This window comes from Pithys albifrons, chromosome 14 (assembly GCF_047495875.1).
Source record: "Pithys albifrons albifrons isolate INPA30051 chromosome 14, PitAlb_v1, whole genome shotgun sequence".
Lineage (NCBI taxonomy): Eukaryota > Metazoa > Chordata > Aves > Passeriformes > Thamnophilidae > Pithys > Pithys albifrons.
Window position 1 is genome coordinate 276,871 of NC_092471.1, and position 15,741 is coordinate 292,611.

The 15,741-nt window shown below is 43.1% G+C and overlaps 1 protein-coding gene across 4 annotated transcripts in view; it reads left to right on the top strand.

The window, feature by feature from the left end:
* Nucleotides 1-15,741, top strand: part of MSN (moesin) — a 38,472-nt gene that overhangs the window by 9,916 nt on the left and 12,815 nt on the right. For 2 of the 4 annotated variants that reach the window (XM_071569810.1, XM_071569808.1), the window contains exon 2: nt 11,613-11,696. In XM_071569810.1, coding sequence (XP_071425911.1) covers nt 11,634-11,696 — 63 coding nt within the window. In that variant the 5' untranslated portion in view covers nt 11,613-11,633. Of the gene's footprint in view, nt 1-5,990; nt 6,022-11,612; nt 11,697-15,741 lie in introns of those variants that run through there. The other 2 variants (XM_071569809.1, XM_071569807.1) reach the window with 2 other exon arrangements.

The following is a 15,741-nucleotide window of genomic DNA, read 5'->3' on the forward strand; positions in this document are numbered from 1 at the left end:
TCTGCTACAAGCATTCTACATGTTGCAGGGCTGCCACCCATAACCTCTGCTATCTTGTAGAATTACTTAAAAATTAAGCCTGGAGACAAGCCCAGAAGTCACGTGGTCCAATCCCATGCTCCGAGCAATGCCGATTTTGAAGTTGGATCATTTTCTGAGTTACATTGGATTGTTCAGGGTCATGTTTTTGTTACAGTGGGGCAATAGTTCTTAAGAAAGATAACTTGGAAAGTACTGGAATTTAGAAGTATTGTGTAGGGGCCTGAAAGGTCTTAATTTCATCTTCTGGAGTGGCATGGAGAAAGTAAAAGAGCAAGTCAAGTATGATTGGAAATTATCAAAAGCAAACCTGTTTTTAAGGAACTCTTAGTACAAGCTCAGTGAGTTTTGATTACATCTTACCTGGTTGGATGGCTGGTACAGTTGATCTGTGCTGGACATGTGGTTATGTTCAGGTGGTGTTCTAAAACACTTTCCCCCATGAAGTTAGAGTGGGCCAGAAGATGGTGCTGGGTCCTGAGGCAGCATGTTACTGGTGCGTTTGGTGGCTGCTTCTTGGCTTGTAGCAGAGTTTGCAAACGTGCAGCCGTGTAGCAAACTGGGAGCACCTTGCTACTGTATTAGTCACTGGAACTCTGAGGCTTTATTCTGTTTCTTAAACTGTGACTCTATCTCTCTGTAAAGCAGTAGTGACAGCTACAGCCTTTAAGTCCACCAGATGCAAGTTACATTCGGGTAGCTGTAACTTTTTAAATTAGACTTTGTGAGAACACCTTGAAAGATTAAAAAATGATGGGTCTGGAGGGGATAAAGCAGGTAATGCCTGGGAGTGAGGAATAAGAACCGGTTCAATAGCTTGGTCCATTTTGTCCAGCTATACCCAAAAAGCCATCTTGCCCTTCCCTCTTTCTGTAGACAGTAGCAGTGCCCCTGTGTAAATATAGTGAACAGGACCAACGAAATGGTTCTGCTGGAGAAAATAATGGATGAGTTATTCCCACCCGGATTCGTTCTTTGTTCCTGCTTGTGGCATTATTGTGGAGTATGAACGTGAACGCAGAGAAGTGATTAGGAGAGCTCTCTGGGTGGTGGGTGCACACACTGCCTGTGCTGGCACTGCCTGCTCTCTGCAGCTGCCTTGCAGTCCTGCGCCTCCTCAGGAGCCTCTGGGGACACGGGTACTGTGTCATACTGTTGTAACTACTCTTGTCTATGTTAGGGAAGCCCAAACGCTTCAACTAGATGGAAATAAAATAACAAAGGGTACTTCAGCAATCACAAGCTGGTCTTTTATAAACTATGGACAGTCCCAGCAGAGCTATTTAAAACCTAAGATAAGCTGGTGGTGAGGGAAGCAAATGTGGGTGGGGAAACTGAATACTAAAAAGTGGAGGAAAAGAAATCCTGCGTTTTAGGGAACTATGACCTAAATAGATAGAAAAATGCAGCCAGCCTAAATGAGACCCTGTACCAAAAGGAAGTGGCAGGATTTGTCTAGCATGCTGGAAATGATAAAACTGAAAATCACAGGATGATGAAACAGCTTTACTTCACACTTGGCTGTGCCTGCAGTTAAATTTGGAGGGATGGCTCATAGTCTGGGCAGTCAGATCCCACAGTAAGACTGTGTTCTAGCTCCTGGAAGTCTGGCTATTGTTCAGATTTTCAGTGAGGGTTGTGAGTTGTCCAAGAACTTGACGTGCCACACCCAGGCAGTGCTCTGGGTATCTGGAACAGGCAGCCTCGTGTTCAGCTCCCCTCTCTTTACCAGAGCTAAACGGCTGGGAGTCTCTTGGTTGAAGGACAGAGAGAAGCATATGAAGCAGATAAGCATGCTCTGACTTTTTATCCAGGCATGAGTTCTTTAGAAGGAAGAGCTTAGTCACAGCAGTCATGTTCCTGCTTTCTTCCCTGTGGAAAGTGTCTTTAATGGTAAGAAGAGTGTCAGAGCATAACTATTTTATTTGCCCTTAATTCCACATTACCTCTAAAACAATTCTTAACTGCATTCAAGACCTGTACATGGGGACTGAGTATTTAGTCTATTAGCTCGTGAATCTCAAGTACTTACTGTACATGTGATGCCTCTATGCAGCTCACACTTGTCTTGTTAACATCCTGTCTCAATCTAGTTTTGAGCCCCTTGCAGCAAAGTAGCTGCTTGTGATTTTGGCAGACATCCACTGGGTGCTAGGTTTGGGAAGCTCCTTGGCTATTTGGAAATATGTCCTGGCTATTTCTCTTGACTGCCCCTCAAACTGAGTCTTTGCAACTGTTAAACAGTACTGAGAGGAGGGAAGAACTTGACTAGCACAAGATTAGAGGTGGGGGAAAGTTGCCTTTTAAGAGTCTTCTCAGAAAATCTGATGTGCTTCTGGTGGTGGTGGCAGCGAGTGCTGTTTTGTTGGTCAAGTTCCTAGAGTCACAGCTACGATTGTAACACCCTTGTGTGGTGTGCAGTGGAAGGAGGGAGAGCACACGAAATGTTTGTTTGTAAGCTGTGAGTGGGATGGCCTGGAGGCGCACGGAGCAGCCTGAGGAATGTCACCTATCCCAGTGCTGCCATTCAGGCACGGCCACTGCCCTTTGAGCTGCTCTCAGGTCCAAGAGCTTTAGCACGGGATATAGTTAAGCTGTGACACGTGAAGTACAGCTGCCAACCCTACTATTAGTGTGCAGAGGCCATAGTAGGTGTGTACTGTTTTTTCAGAGAAAAGCACCTTCTAAGGGCACAGAAAAATTGCGTTTACAAAGCACAAACTAGAACAAACCTCAAAGCTACACAGATCATAAAAGTTGAGTTATGGCAACTGCATATGGCTAGATTTTGCTTCAAGTTTTGCCTCCTCATCTAGATGTTGTGGAAAATGGGTCAGTTTTTTGCCCTACGATATTTTAATTTCCCTCTGGGTTTTGACTAGTAAAGGATGTTCTCTCTAAGTCACTCAAACAACAGGTACAAAAATAGTTATTTCAAGGGCTTCTTCAAACTAGCTCTAAAGAAATAGAAAATGGCAACGTTAATGACTTGGAACAGCTACAGGAAAGCAAAGGGAGGTGCGTGGAGAATCTATTTCTGAAAACGGAAATGGCAAAAGTAGAGGAATTGATCCATTGCACAAGGTTGGGAGTAAGTTGTGTAATGAGTGGCATACAAGTATCTGAACTTGACTAAATGGGGATCCACCCTTGTCTGCTTCTCCTGACTTAGTACTCTCATCTTTCATCTCCTTTTCTCAAACTGAAACTTGTTTGCCCTCTTAAGAGGGTGGCAGGCTGCTGACAGGCATGGGGTTCAATCACCACATGTAGGCTGTGAATGGTTGAGAAGAAAGGAATTACATTCAAGCAGCTCTAACTTGGAAACATGTCATTAATGATTTTGGAAGCCATGTAGGGGGTAGGGGAATTCCCTGCCTTTAGTTATTGTGTTGAATTAATAGCTTTGTAGTAATCTTTTTATATAGAACTATTAACTTCTGCAAAGGTTGCCTACCCAGGTCAGATCACTGATTAAATTGGTTAAAATGATACCTCCAGAGTTCTAAAATGCAGAATTCTCCAACCCTATGAAGTAGCATTGGCACACCCTGGTTTTGCTTGGCTCTGCTTGCACATTCTGAGTGTTTGCTTGCTGCTGCTAACCAGGGGAAGTGTCTCTGGAGCTCTGAAACACTGATGACGAGAAAGCTTGCAAATCTGGGACAGGGTGGGTGAGGGAAGGCATCATTGGAAGGCGACTGCAAATGACAGACCCTTTGCATGAGGAATAAGCTTTTTTGAAGCCTGAACTCTCTGAACGTGGTTTGAAGGAGACCTCATTTTTTAAAGAGACTTTCCGTGCAAGTATTACATCTGATTCTCCACCACTTGAGAGAAAAAAAGGAAGCCCTAGTTTATATAAGGGTGTCTGAAGTAGAGTCTGACTAGATAGGAGTAACTGATCTCTGGACTGATGGACACATCCTGCAAGGATGATCCCCTTGGACTCCATTTGGTGATCCTCTGCTCAGGCCCCTCTGAATACCAGGTATTGATCACTTGCCAAGGAGCATTTAAACACAAAGGTACCTATGGCTTCTCCTTACTTGTTCTTGAGTACCAGAAAAATAACACAAAACTGCTGTGTTGCTCTGCCCTGTAGGCATTACCTTTTCAATGGCAGCAAGTGCCTTCAGGCAAACTGATTTTTTTTTTTTTAATTGGGAGCATTGCTGATTACCACTTGCTATATGGAAGAATTTTATTTTCCTTATCAGCATTGCAAGATGAGCAGTACAGATTAACACAGGAGATTAAGAGCCAAACAAATTTTGAGATTAACAGCCAAACATGTACTTGGGGCTCTGCCCATACTGCAGTATGACAGGGTTTGTATTAGAATAAATCACTTGGTCGCATCTTTTGAAACCGACTGCTCTAGCATTATGTTTTGTATGAGATGTTTAGTCACCTCAGTCAGTCTCTTCTTCTCACCCTTTTCAAGAATAGGGATTGGCTCTTTCAAACACTGCATGCAATGCAGTACCTGCTATAAACCCTGTCAGAAAACTCTTAGAGAAAATGAAGTTGAAGTGGACACAGGATTGGCTTATTTTGAACCCCTTCTTTAGGTAAAGCAGAAATTCTCTGCTCTTCTAAGCTTCACATGGGGCAGGGTATCTTTTTAATGACCAATGTACTGTAACTAGGTTTCCCCCCTGCCCCATCTCAGTCTGAGGTGCTGTGAAGGTGAGCTTTGCTGGGAGCTGTGGGCAAAGTGCTCTCTGCACTTATCTCTGCTGTAGTGAGGTGCCAAATGCTTTGCTTGTCACAGGGTCCATCTGCCTGGGTGCTGCTGCCTCCACCCTTTCCCTGTCAAGTTTGTACAAGCAGACTCCTCAAAGCTGTGAACTTTCTCAGTCTTGCTGGCTGCTGCTCTGGCTCGCTTCCTCCTGCTGTCCTGGGCAGCATGGTTCTTCAAACTGTGGGTGATGTGGTTTGCTGCCCACATGAGCCATCTTGCCTTGCTTGGGGACTCAGAGCAGTTGCTGGTGGTGAGGTCAAAGCTCTAGTGTGGCTTTGCTCAGGCGTGGCTCCACAGCAGCTTCTGGATCCAGGCTGGCTTGCCTGTCCTGCTCCTTCACGGGGAAGGAATGAGACTGTGTGAGCACAAATCTAGCTAGATTTTATGGAATTCTTCCCTTACTGGGCTTGCAGGTGTTCACATGAGAGCAGGGCTGTGAAACTGAGCAGCTGCCCCTTCCCTGCTGCAGACCACCTTGTGCTGCCAGAGCTGGGCATGGCCAGCACCTTCCACAGCTTCGGGCTGCCCCAGAGCCAGCAGAACTGCCTGTCCTGGGGTGGCAGTCAGTGGTGCCTTTTGCCACTTTTCTTCAGGCTACCATTCAGCCAACTTGCTGCTGTATGATAACCATGCTGCAATTCAAGTGATTTAACTTTTTAAAATTAATTTTTACTTCAAATGCTGACCTCTTACAGCAATTATGAGAGTGTTGTATCTGGTAAAATGATTTCAGATAATGATCTTTGCTTATGTCCATTTTAATCTTAACATTAAATGGCTAAGATATGTATGTGCAAAGTAGCTCAATTTTTCATTAACGTCAACTCTGTCTTCAGGCTCTGCACTAAAATCATTAGGGATGCTTTAAAGATTAAGTTCCTGCTACAGGCTTTACTTAGGTACCAAAAGAAAGCCACGTGCCATCCAGTCAAATGAGAAGCACTGTGTCCCCAGTGGAGAGAGCTGGGAAGCTCCCAGGAGCAGCTGGGAGGGTTAACCTCTTTCTGGAGGCTGCAGTGTGGTGTCACTGCTGCTATTCTATTGCCCGATGAGCTTGTATGAAAAGGCCCCTTTAAGACTGCTGAAAGGGGACCTGGTTAATTAAGTGTAATCCCTTGAGAAACTGCAAGCACTTTCACATGACCCCTGATTGCAGCCTCCCCCTGACACAGAGGACCCAGGGCTGTTTCGGGGGACGCTTGCACTGGAGAAGGAGCCAGATGTCCGTGAGTATGGTGGGTGCTGGAGGTGTGGGGCAGCACCTGTGCTGCCCCTCCGAGGCACTGCAAAGCGCAGTGCACTCATGCTCTGCTGTCTGCAGGGTGTGTTGGCTGACCAGCACAGTGGGAAGGGAAGTACAGCACTCGGGAGCATTCATAGTCTAGAATTTACTTGCATGTTCTGAGGAACAGGAGAACAATACTTTTTAATCTTGCTGAAAGCCAGAACTGGGGAGGTTTTTAGATTATTGTGGTGTATTAGGAGATTCTTGAGTTCATACAGGTCCAGCTGGATTTGATATCCTTCTCTGATCAGACCTCTTGGACTTGATGGATGGTATTGATCTGGTCTTTATATGCAGCAACTGCTGGTAAACTGGTCTGGAATTTCTTGTAATTGAACTTGATTCTGTCTGTAACAGCCAAATTTGCAATAAAGTATGAGTTTTCCCTATGCCACTTTCTCCACTTGGTGACTTGAGCCTGCGAAGCAGGAATATCTGAAGCTTGAAAACTACAGCCCAGCAAGGTATCACAGCTTCCTTGTGGTTGGGAAATGTAGGGAGGAAAGGAGATGTGGGTCAGGGTTTTGTAGAGGTTGATACTCTGGTACTGACTGTACTTACTATTCGGACATGAATTTCCTAGTCCTCTATTCCTGTCTTAAGTTATGACAAACAGAATTGTCTGTTCTCTCTCACTGCTCAGTGTGCTGGAGATTCAGGACAAGCAACACATCCGTTACCGAGCGTGATGGTGTCACTCTTTCCTGTTTGTCTGTTCTATGCAGCTACACATTTTCATTTTAGGAAGCTGTTGTGGCACATTATTAGTGGGGCTCACTCAGAGACCTATAAAATACCTGACAATAACTGTTACTGGTAAAATTTATTTGGAATCTCAGTGGGACAGAAAGTGAGACTTCAAGGTCTATGGGCAATATTAACATATCTGAAAAAATGCTAGATAGGTGCTTGGTATCACTGTCAATTAAGTCTCTCTCTTGTAGACTGCTGAACACAATGACAGGAGTGTGGTGGTGGTGATGGTGGCAGCTTGTAGCTTCTGGAAACTTGTGCTGGTCAAAGGGAGCTTTGTTTGGCTGCAGCTGCTCTGGGGCTGGAAGAGTGTCTCTTCCATGCAAGAGGTACTGTACGTGCAGGAGGAATCACACTCACCACAAGACTGTCCTTGTCAGCAGGAAGCTCTTTTATATGCTTTGCTAGCAAGTTTTAGCTGAGCTTAGACTGGTAGAACTATGGTCATACCTACCTAGAGAAGTGGAGGAGTTGCTAGTTTTCTAGCTCTTTCCTGTAGCTGTTTTGAGGTGAATTGGTTAAATGTGGGCTATTCTTTGAGCTTGATGAGTGTAAATTTGCCTGTTGAAATGTGATACTTGACTGTTCTTGTAATGTGCAAAATGGCCTCTGGAAGCCTTTCATATGGTGTTACTAGATGTTTGTATGGAAAAAAATGATGAAAAGACAAAGAATACTATTTAAAGGCTGCCTGCTAGAATAAAACTAGTTTAAGATAGTTAAAGATTAAGCAGAATTTAGAGAGTTGCAAATGCTTGGATGCAGGAGTGAGTACATTATAAATGCTTTGATGAAAATATTCAATGAATTGTTTTGAAAAAGGGTTCGAGTATAAATTACAGCTTTAGGATATTATTTTTGGTAAATCTGTTGGTGAAATCCATCAAGTCTTCTGAAAACACCTCCTGCGTGTTGAAAGTGTAAGACAAAAGTTCACAATAAATTTTGGAATAGGAGTGTAGTATACTTAGGGTTGACTGCTGCCACTGTAGACTAATCACCAGTCAGCAATGTCTTTTTCTTGCATGATTCTCAGTGGTGTGCACCTTACCTGTCTGGACTGATGGAACTAAATTTGTGTATGCTCAGCAGTCCAAGTCAAATATCTTACTGAGAAGCATTTTGTTCTGTTTGCAACCCCAATTATAAGCATGCTGATGGTTACGCCAGCCCTCAAACCTGGGAAAACCTCTTTAGATGGTTTAGAAATACAAAAGCTTAATGCTAATGAATCTTGAGGGTTTTCTTAGACTAAGGACTGGTGGCAAACTAGATAGACACATGGTTTTAATTGCTTTGGCAGGATAACTCTTAAGGAACAAAGCAAACTAGTCTAAATTTCAACGGGACTGGATAATGTTGGCTTGGTTTTGCTATAGCATTTTTATTGCTGTGTGTAATATCTGTGTTGGTCAGTACTTGGCTGTGAATGCCTCAGTAAAGTAGTTTTACTTAAAGTGAGACTTTAAATGAAAGAGAAGGATGAAGGTAAACATGCAGTGCCTGGCAGGTACTTGTCTGGTAGAGATTATAGCAATCTGTCTCCTAGCTTGTCTGAGCCATAGGCAGAGCACAGTAAGATCAGTGCATCCCAACACCTGAAATGGTAGAAACCTCTCACTTTTAGTCCAGTTGTTGTGAAGTGGAAAATCCACACCACCCCTGGTTTTGGTAGCACATGGGAAAAAAAACGTGTGTGCCATTAACAAAGCTCAGTTTTGTAGCAAACTGATTTCTCAGCCAAGAATTAAATTGCCACACAGGTGGTGGTTAACATGTCCCTGTCACAGCCCAGGACCTGCTCTGCCCAGCTGATTGTCCTGCCAGTTCCCAGCAGTGTGCTCTTGAACGTGTTAAAGCTGCTCAGCCTGGGGAAGCAGCACTGCCGGGTGTGTCCTCCAAAGCACAAGCTGCTTCCTGTGGTGTCGCAGCTTCTGCTGGCTTAGATCAGGCTGAAGCTGCAAGTGCAGACCCATTCAAAACGTTGCTGTTCCTAAACCTTGGGTTGCTGCTCATCTTGAGCACAGGCTGCTTCTGCTAGGGCTGCAGAAGTGTATCTCTTCCTATTGAATGTACTGACTGAAAGAGATACTGGCTCAGATGGCTTAAGAGCTTTGAAGTTAGTAAGTGAAGGAACTTTGCCATTTCCAGCATGGTATTTCACTGTGCTAACAAATATGTGTCTTAATAAATATTCTGCTTAAATTATAGGGGTAGTTACTGAGCAACTTTATTTAAATTTTTAAGGTCTGATTTCCTCTAAATAGCTCTAAGAGCTATTTGGGCACAAGTTACAAAGAGCTGCCACAAATGTTTCAGTTCTGTTTTCTGGTGCTTTCTCTGTGCTCACATATTTGGCCCTCAGTCACCTGTGCAGATAGTACCAGGTAAGAGTAGCTACTGTGCTTTATCCATAAATAGTGGAGCAAAAAGAGTATTTTGCTTTTGTGGTGGGTGCTGGGTGAGTCAGAGATACAGCCCAGCACTCTTTCTGCTGAAAGAGACTGGTTCCAAATGTAAGGAGCAAAGCAGTTTTGGGGAACGTTCGGCCCTTCTAGGAAGTGAATGGATTCTTGTTTCACCAAAGCACTGTGAAATGAGCCCATTGTCAAGGTCTAGGATTTGAGGAGTATAATTTTGGGAAGTTGTACACCCAGCGAAGCAAACTGCATGCTCTTGAAAATTACTAATTTTAGATAAAGCCTCTTTCTTGTGCTTAGGTCATTTGTTCTTTACTTGCTACTTCTGTGGGATGCTTTTTTCTTAGTTTGACTTCATTGTGTCAGGAGATTTAGAGGGCTTCAAAACCAGCTTATTCCTGATCTGCTTGTTCATGATGTCTTTGTTCTAGTAATGTCTAAACAGCATTCTTTTGTGCATGCAACAACTACAACTGCAACTTATGTTGACTTCAGGTTTCCTGTGGTAAGCCTACGTTACAAACTTTTTGGCTAAACTTAAAACAACGTAACCTTTAGTTTCATCAAATACAGAGTAGTGGTGTGCCTAGTCTGAAGTAGGCATTTTGGGAAACCTCAAAAAATATTCTGATGTAGTTAGCAGTCTCTTTCAGCACTTACCTAGACTTAACTAGCAGAATGCTTCTCACTTATGGGGAGAAAAACCCTGGTTGTAGCTCTATTGGAGTCTGCTGCTGTTTTCTTAGTAAACAAAATGTGAAATCTGTCCCTGTGCTTGATAGAAATACAGGGACCAGAGATAGCTATGATCACATTGATATTGTGTGGCACCCTGAATATTTCTCTGCTTACTCTTGCTTTTTTGGTCTCTAGTGTCATGTGATCAGCTTATGGTCTAAATGTGACTTTGAGTTGTTCTTAAAACTGTTCACAGCGTAATTCCCTCCACCTTTCACCAGTGGTAAGCCAGTGGAGTGTGCTAAGAGGATTGATTGATTGATTGATTGATTGATTGATTGATTGATTGATTGATTGAGATGAAGAGCAAAGAAATTAGGATTTATTGATCTGAGGTAAATGGCTGTTGGCCTTGCTTTAAGAGTTGAGAACTGTTAATGCAAAACCTGTGTGCTGTGGTTTGGTGTACCATGAGTATCTCATCTGTACAGCTTCAAGCCTTGAAAATTTGCTTTGCTGGAAATATATTTTAGATCGCACTGTTGTGTTCATAAATTGAGAAATGTCTTTACCTTTTACAATTGATAGACAAGAAAATGAAATTGTATTCTCGGACAGCTTGGTGTGCTCACTTTGCCTGGCCTAAAGTTAAGGTATCTGCCTTCAGGCAGGAGTGCTCCTGTCTAACCCCAAGACTCTAAATCATGTTTTACAGTAATTATCAGCTTTGAATGGAATTGGCAATGTTTTGCACTAGCATTTGAGGTGAAATGCCTCTGCTGTTTAATTTGCTTCATGGGAAGTGAAAGGTATGTGTAGGTCTTCCTGCCTCTGTGAGATGAACCTGCAAACTCCCTTGCTGCAGTCCCTTGCCACACGTTCATTTCACATGTGAAAATGTGATGGTGAGACATTCGTGTCAGAATAGTGCATCATATAATGCTTCTTCTGGAACACTATTCATGATCTTGCATCTGAGGCTAATATTGTCATGAAATCTTGGCTGCAGTATTAAAAGGCATGTAATATTAAATGACACCTAAACCAGTTCTGCAGTGCACCTTCCTGAAAGGATCAGAAAGCAGTAGGCAGTTCTACTGCTATGTGAACTGTTCACACATACTAGTGCTTATGTTAGTTCAGCATGCAGCCTTTCTGTCTTAGCATGTGAGAGCATCCTTGCATCCTGTCTGCTTCATACTCACAGCCCTGGGAGTATGGCAGGGATTGTGCCTTATTTCTCCAAATACCCATGATGACTGAAAGAGTACTGTTAGTGCTGACTAGTCTTCTGTAGCAGCCTGAGCTGTTAATGCTTCTGGGGACTTCCTTGACATTCATCCTTCAAATGGAAGGGTTGGATGTCTATTTGTGTGTACCAAGTTTTGGAATATCTGTTTTTGTGAAGGATGTCAGAAAGACTTCATAAGCTGTAAATGTCTCATGTGTGTTAGTACACGTGAATACTTTTAGGAACAGAGAGGATAAACACACTGCAAAACAGGAAAGCTGTATTCTACAGGAAAACTGGGAGCACCATGGTAGGAGAGCAGGCAACTTTGTGATTGCTGGCAGTGAAGTTCCCGGAGGCTTGAGAGCTGGTTGCTGTTCTTAGGTAGATGCTGGTTTTCATTGTTGGGTAGCATCACTTCAAGCATGTGTTGTAATGATGCATTTTGCTGTCTTGCAGATCAGTGTGCGTGTTACCACCATGGATGCTGAGCTGGAGTTTGCCATCCAGCCCAACACTACAGGGAAGCAACTCTTTGATCAGGTAAGTAATGAGGCTGCAGAAGATATACAATTGATACAGACACGATAATTCTATTGAGGCAACAGCAAACAATTCCTAAATGACTTCAAAGATTGCGTGTCACTACATATAATAATTTCAAAAGAACCCAGCATAGTAAGAAATCGTACTTTTTTTCCAAACTTACTACATTTTTTTAATCTTCAATAATGTGTTAGGAGCTTTTCTTACTTCTAGTGAACTGCATTGGTGCTATGACTCAAATAATAGTAATTGGAAAGCAATATATGTCTGTAGTCTTAATTAGTATGGAAAGTCTTGTGGGGGACTTAGTAGGCTATTCTCGCAAGCATTGTGTAATTGATTCCAAAGAGTAGTTGGTCTCTAAAACAGGAGATGATGCAGATGATGCTGCAACCTGTAAGTGCAGGTGAAGTGTTACTCTGTACTCCATCAGGCGCTGGGGGAGTCTTCAGAGCAGCAAAGCCGTGCACTGTGTTGGGCTGCCTGCACAGGGGGCCTCAGCCTTTGCCGTGCTTTCACTGCTTGGGCAAATTTCCTCCTGCTTTGGCCCAGACAGAAGCAGAGAGGCATGTGCAGCCCAAAGCTGGAGCAGCAGAACAAAGGCATTATAAGTTGCAGAGGCTGAAACTTTGAAACTCCACTTTATTTCTCTGCTGTAGTGCTGAAGACCATGTATTTGCTCCCTGGAGGAAAATCTGAGCAGTAAGTTCATAGCTTAAAGAAATGTAAAAGGAATCTTGGACTAATGACAAGATGAGGGAACTGCCAGAGCAGATATGTCAGATGTGGGTGTGGCTCAGTACTTTTAAGTGTTCTGGGGCCAGCTCTTCATAGTACCTATCATAAGGAAGAGAGAAAATTAAGGACTTACCACCCATACAAGTCTGCTATTTCATTTGAGGCCAGCAAACATAATTTAAGTGGGGTGGGTTTTTTTGGTGAGTTTTGATCTCTAACCACAAACTCCTACTTTCTCTTTGTACTCAGCTGAGTGATTTGACACTAGATATATTGCTCTTTGCAGCCCAGCCCTGAAATGAAGGGAATTAAATGAGATCCTAGGCTTTACTAAAAGAGCATCCTTTCATAATGGGAAAAGTAGAAAGGCTTTCAAGAAAGTTCTGAATTGCAGTGTAGCTCTCAGCTGATTTTGTGTTATGATGTAGTAGCTCCTGCATATTTTAGCCCTGTATGTTCTCAGACTTGACAGGTTTTAATTGATAGAAGTGAGAGCTGAATTCTGTCCTGAATCCATGTGTGTGACATGGAATTCTGCCATGTTTAGTTCATGAGAGCATTTGCCAGTGAACCCTTTTGACAGACCCTTCATCACGACATACACTCAAGTTCATAAAAAAATGAACTGTTTTTTTTTTTAAAGGGGTGTTCTTCATGTCGATGCTTCCCATGATTTTTTTTCAGTGTCTGACTTCCAGTATTATCTAAGTAAACCACCAGGTGCTAAGAAGGAATACTATTAAAGTCAGTAATATTTTTAGCTGCACATATTTTCAGTCAGTACTAGGTTATCTGTGGCTTCTGCTGCAAACTGACATTCTTGTGGCAGATGTGGGCTTCATCAGCTTCTCTCTGAGAAGCATGTGTCCAGTATGGCAGCTCTTCGTGTCTTGGTAATTGATTTCACTCCTTTGTGTCATGCTCTCAGCTGTCCTCCCTGCAGTGTGTTTCACACAGCACCTGTCTAAACAGAAGGTTTGCTTTGCTTTTCCATAGTAAACATTTTGCCAGGGGAGAAAACAAATGGTGTTGCAGAACTGAGTTTGTCAATTGCTAATATAAGTGAGGTAGTGTTTACTTCAGCTAAATTGGATTGTAGGTGGAATTGGAAGAGGAAGTACAATGGAGAAAAAGGTGTCTGAAGCTAGTTTTAAACATTTGCTATTTCTGAAAAGGTCTGGTTAATACCATCTCTTTATATTGTCCATGTATTATACTCTCTGGAATGAGAATTAAGCTGTTTTCTACTGCCTGGAAGAGAGTTCTTTGTGGAGGTAGTGGTGTTTTCTCCTGTAGGGCTGATACTGAATTGAATATCCTAGAGCTTCAGCAGTGGCAGATGTCCAGACTTTGACTCAATGACTAGTCACAGCAGTGGTAGGTGGTGGTGGTGGTACCTGCTGTAGTGGTAGTAGAAGAACTGGCCCTCTGCCAGGGCTTGCACCTTGTGAGCAGTAAGGTAGGGAGTGTGCAGTAGATGTGGGGACATCCTAGGTCTTTCCCCTTGAGCATGAATAAGGAATTTTGAGTGCTACTGCTATGTGAGTCGAGGGAGCCTGATCCCAGCTTCTGTTGCTGCCCTGCAGTCTCATCATTAGCCTCTTACAGTTAAGAGAACTTACTGCAAAAGATTTAGCCATTCAGCTCCTGACACAATGGAAAATATTTCATCTGGTCTTTAAATGCAGATAAAAAAACCGATGACAGTCTGTTGTGTATTATTTCCCCTCCTAGATGGAAAATTCAAAGCTTTTCTTTTGCAAAAGAGAGTTTACACATAAAGGAAAGCAAGTACTTGTTGCATATGGACCTGCTCAAACAGATTGATCTTTGCATAAAAAACTAACTGAATACCAAACCATACCATGAATACCAATACCTGAGAGCCTCTGGTGAGCTGACAGTAAATACTAAACTTGCTCCCTTTAGGATAGGGATGAAGCTTTGAATGTAATGTCATCTGTCATATATCCAGTATGTTTCATATGACTGTGCTGTCTGTGTGTATTGGTTCCTGTAAAGGGACAGTCCAGTGACCTTGTTCCTGCTTGACACTGTGAACAGGAACTAAGCAGTGACTACTCTCTGGCTGTTCATCTGTTCACTCTGCCTCAGTTTCTGTCCTTACATGGTCTGGGGTTCCATGACAGGGTGTGTAAGAACCAAACTGTGTCTCTTTATTTTCTACCTCCTTAAAGCTATGTTGTGCTCCTGGATTTGATAGTCTAGTTTCTGCATGATGCTGGTTCTGAAAAAGGAGCTGCTTCTATCAATGGTCTTTTGGGGAAGCAAGAGTTCCTGTACAAAGCAGACTTACAGTTTTGCTGTTGCAGCACATCGAGCTTCTGGTGTGAAACCTGACTTTTGACTCTTTTCCAGAAAAATTCCAAGATACCCAGCATGTTTTTGCCCTGGGGTGCCCTTTCACTTTGAGCTGTGTGTTCTGAGTTAAGCAAGAAGGAAGATCATAAGCATTACCAAGCTTTCTAGCTGCATGGCTACCTCAGTGTAATCCCCTAGCTTTGTTAGTAACATTTAGGCAGTATTTATTTCCACCTGTTGTGTATAAAGGTAGATGAATATATTCATTTTGCTACAGACAATTCTGACCCACTCCAAATAGGATTCAGAAGACTTTTTGAAAGTTTGTAGCTAGGTATTAGTTTAATGAGAAGGAACAGTTTGAGTCTAAAGTGCCATAGTAATAACAGGTGAATGGGCTTGAGGTAGAAGTGTTCCTGTCTTCCTCTTTCCCACTTGGTTAAATTCCAAAGTGAATTTTTGCAGTGACGGAACAATGAAGGTGCTTCACTGCTTTGTAGGGAGTAGTTCCTGCCCCAGAGTGTCTGGCTGTAGCAATACCACTGAGCTGATATGCATACCATGCAGTAACATGATTTATACTAGTGTTCTTCCTATTTCCTAGGCTTGTAACTTTGCAGCTTCAGCTCAAATAGCTTAGGCTTGTGCGCACGGACAAAACCTGGATTAATTGAGGCAGGAGGTTTGTGCTGTCTGTGTTTTGCAGCTTTGCTTATGTACCTCCTAACACCAGCTGCTGAACTCCAGCCCTTACCGACTCACTAGCAAGAACAGTAACTTTGCTCCTATTCCTCAGCTGCCAGTAATGGACTAAAAGAGGACCTTGAGGATGGCCTCTGCCTCATTACTTCCCAGGTACCTTGAAATGCTGCTTTCCTGGGGATACAGAGCACAGGCACTGCAACAATGATACCTGCCTTTTTTCCTCCTTGGACCCTTTTCTGTATCAGACTGAAGTGCAGCGAGTTTGGGGACTAGTGTG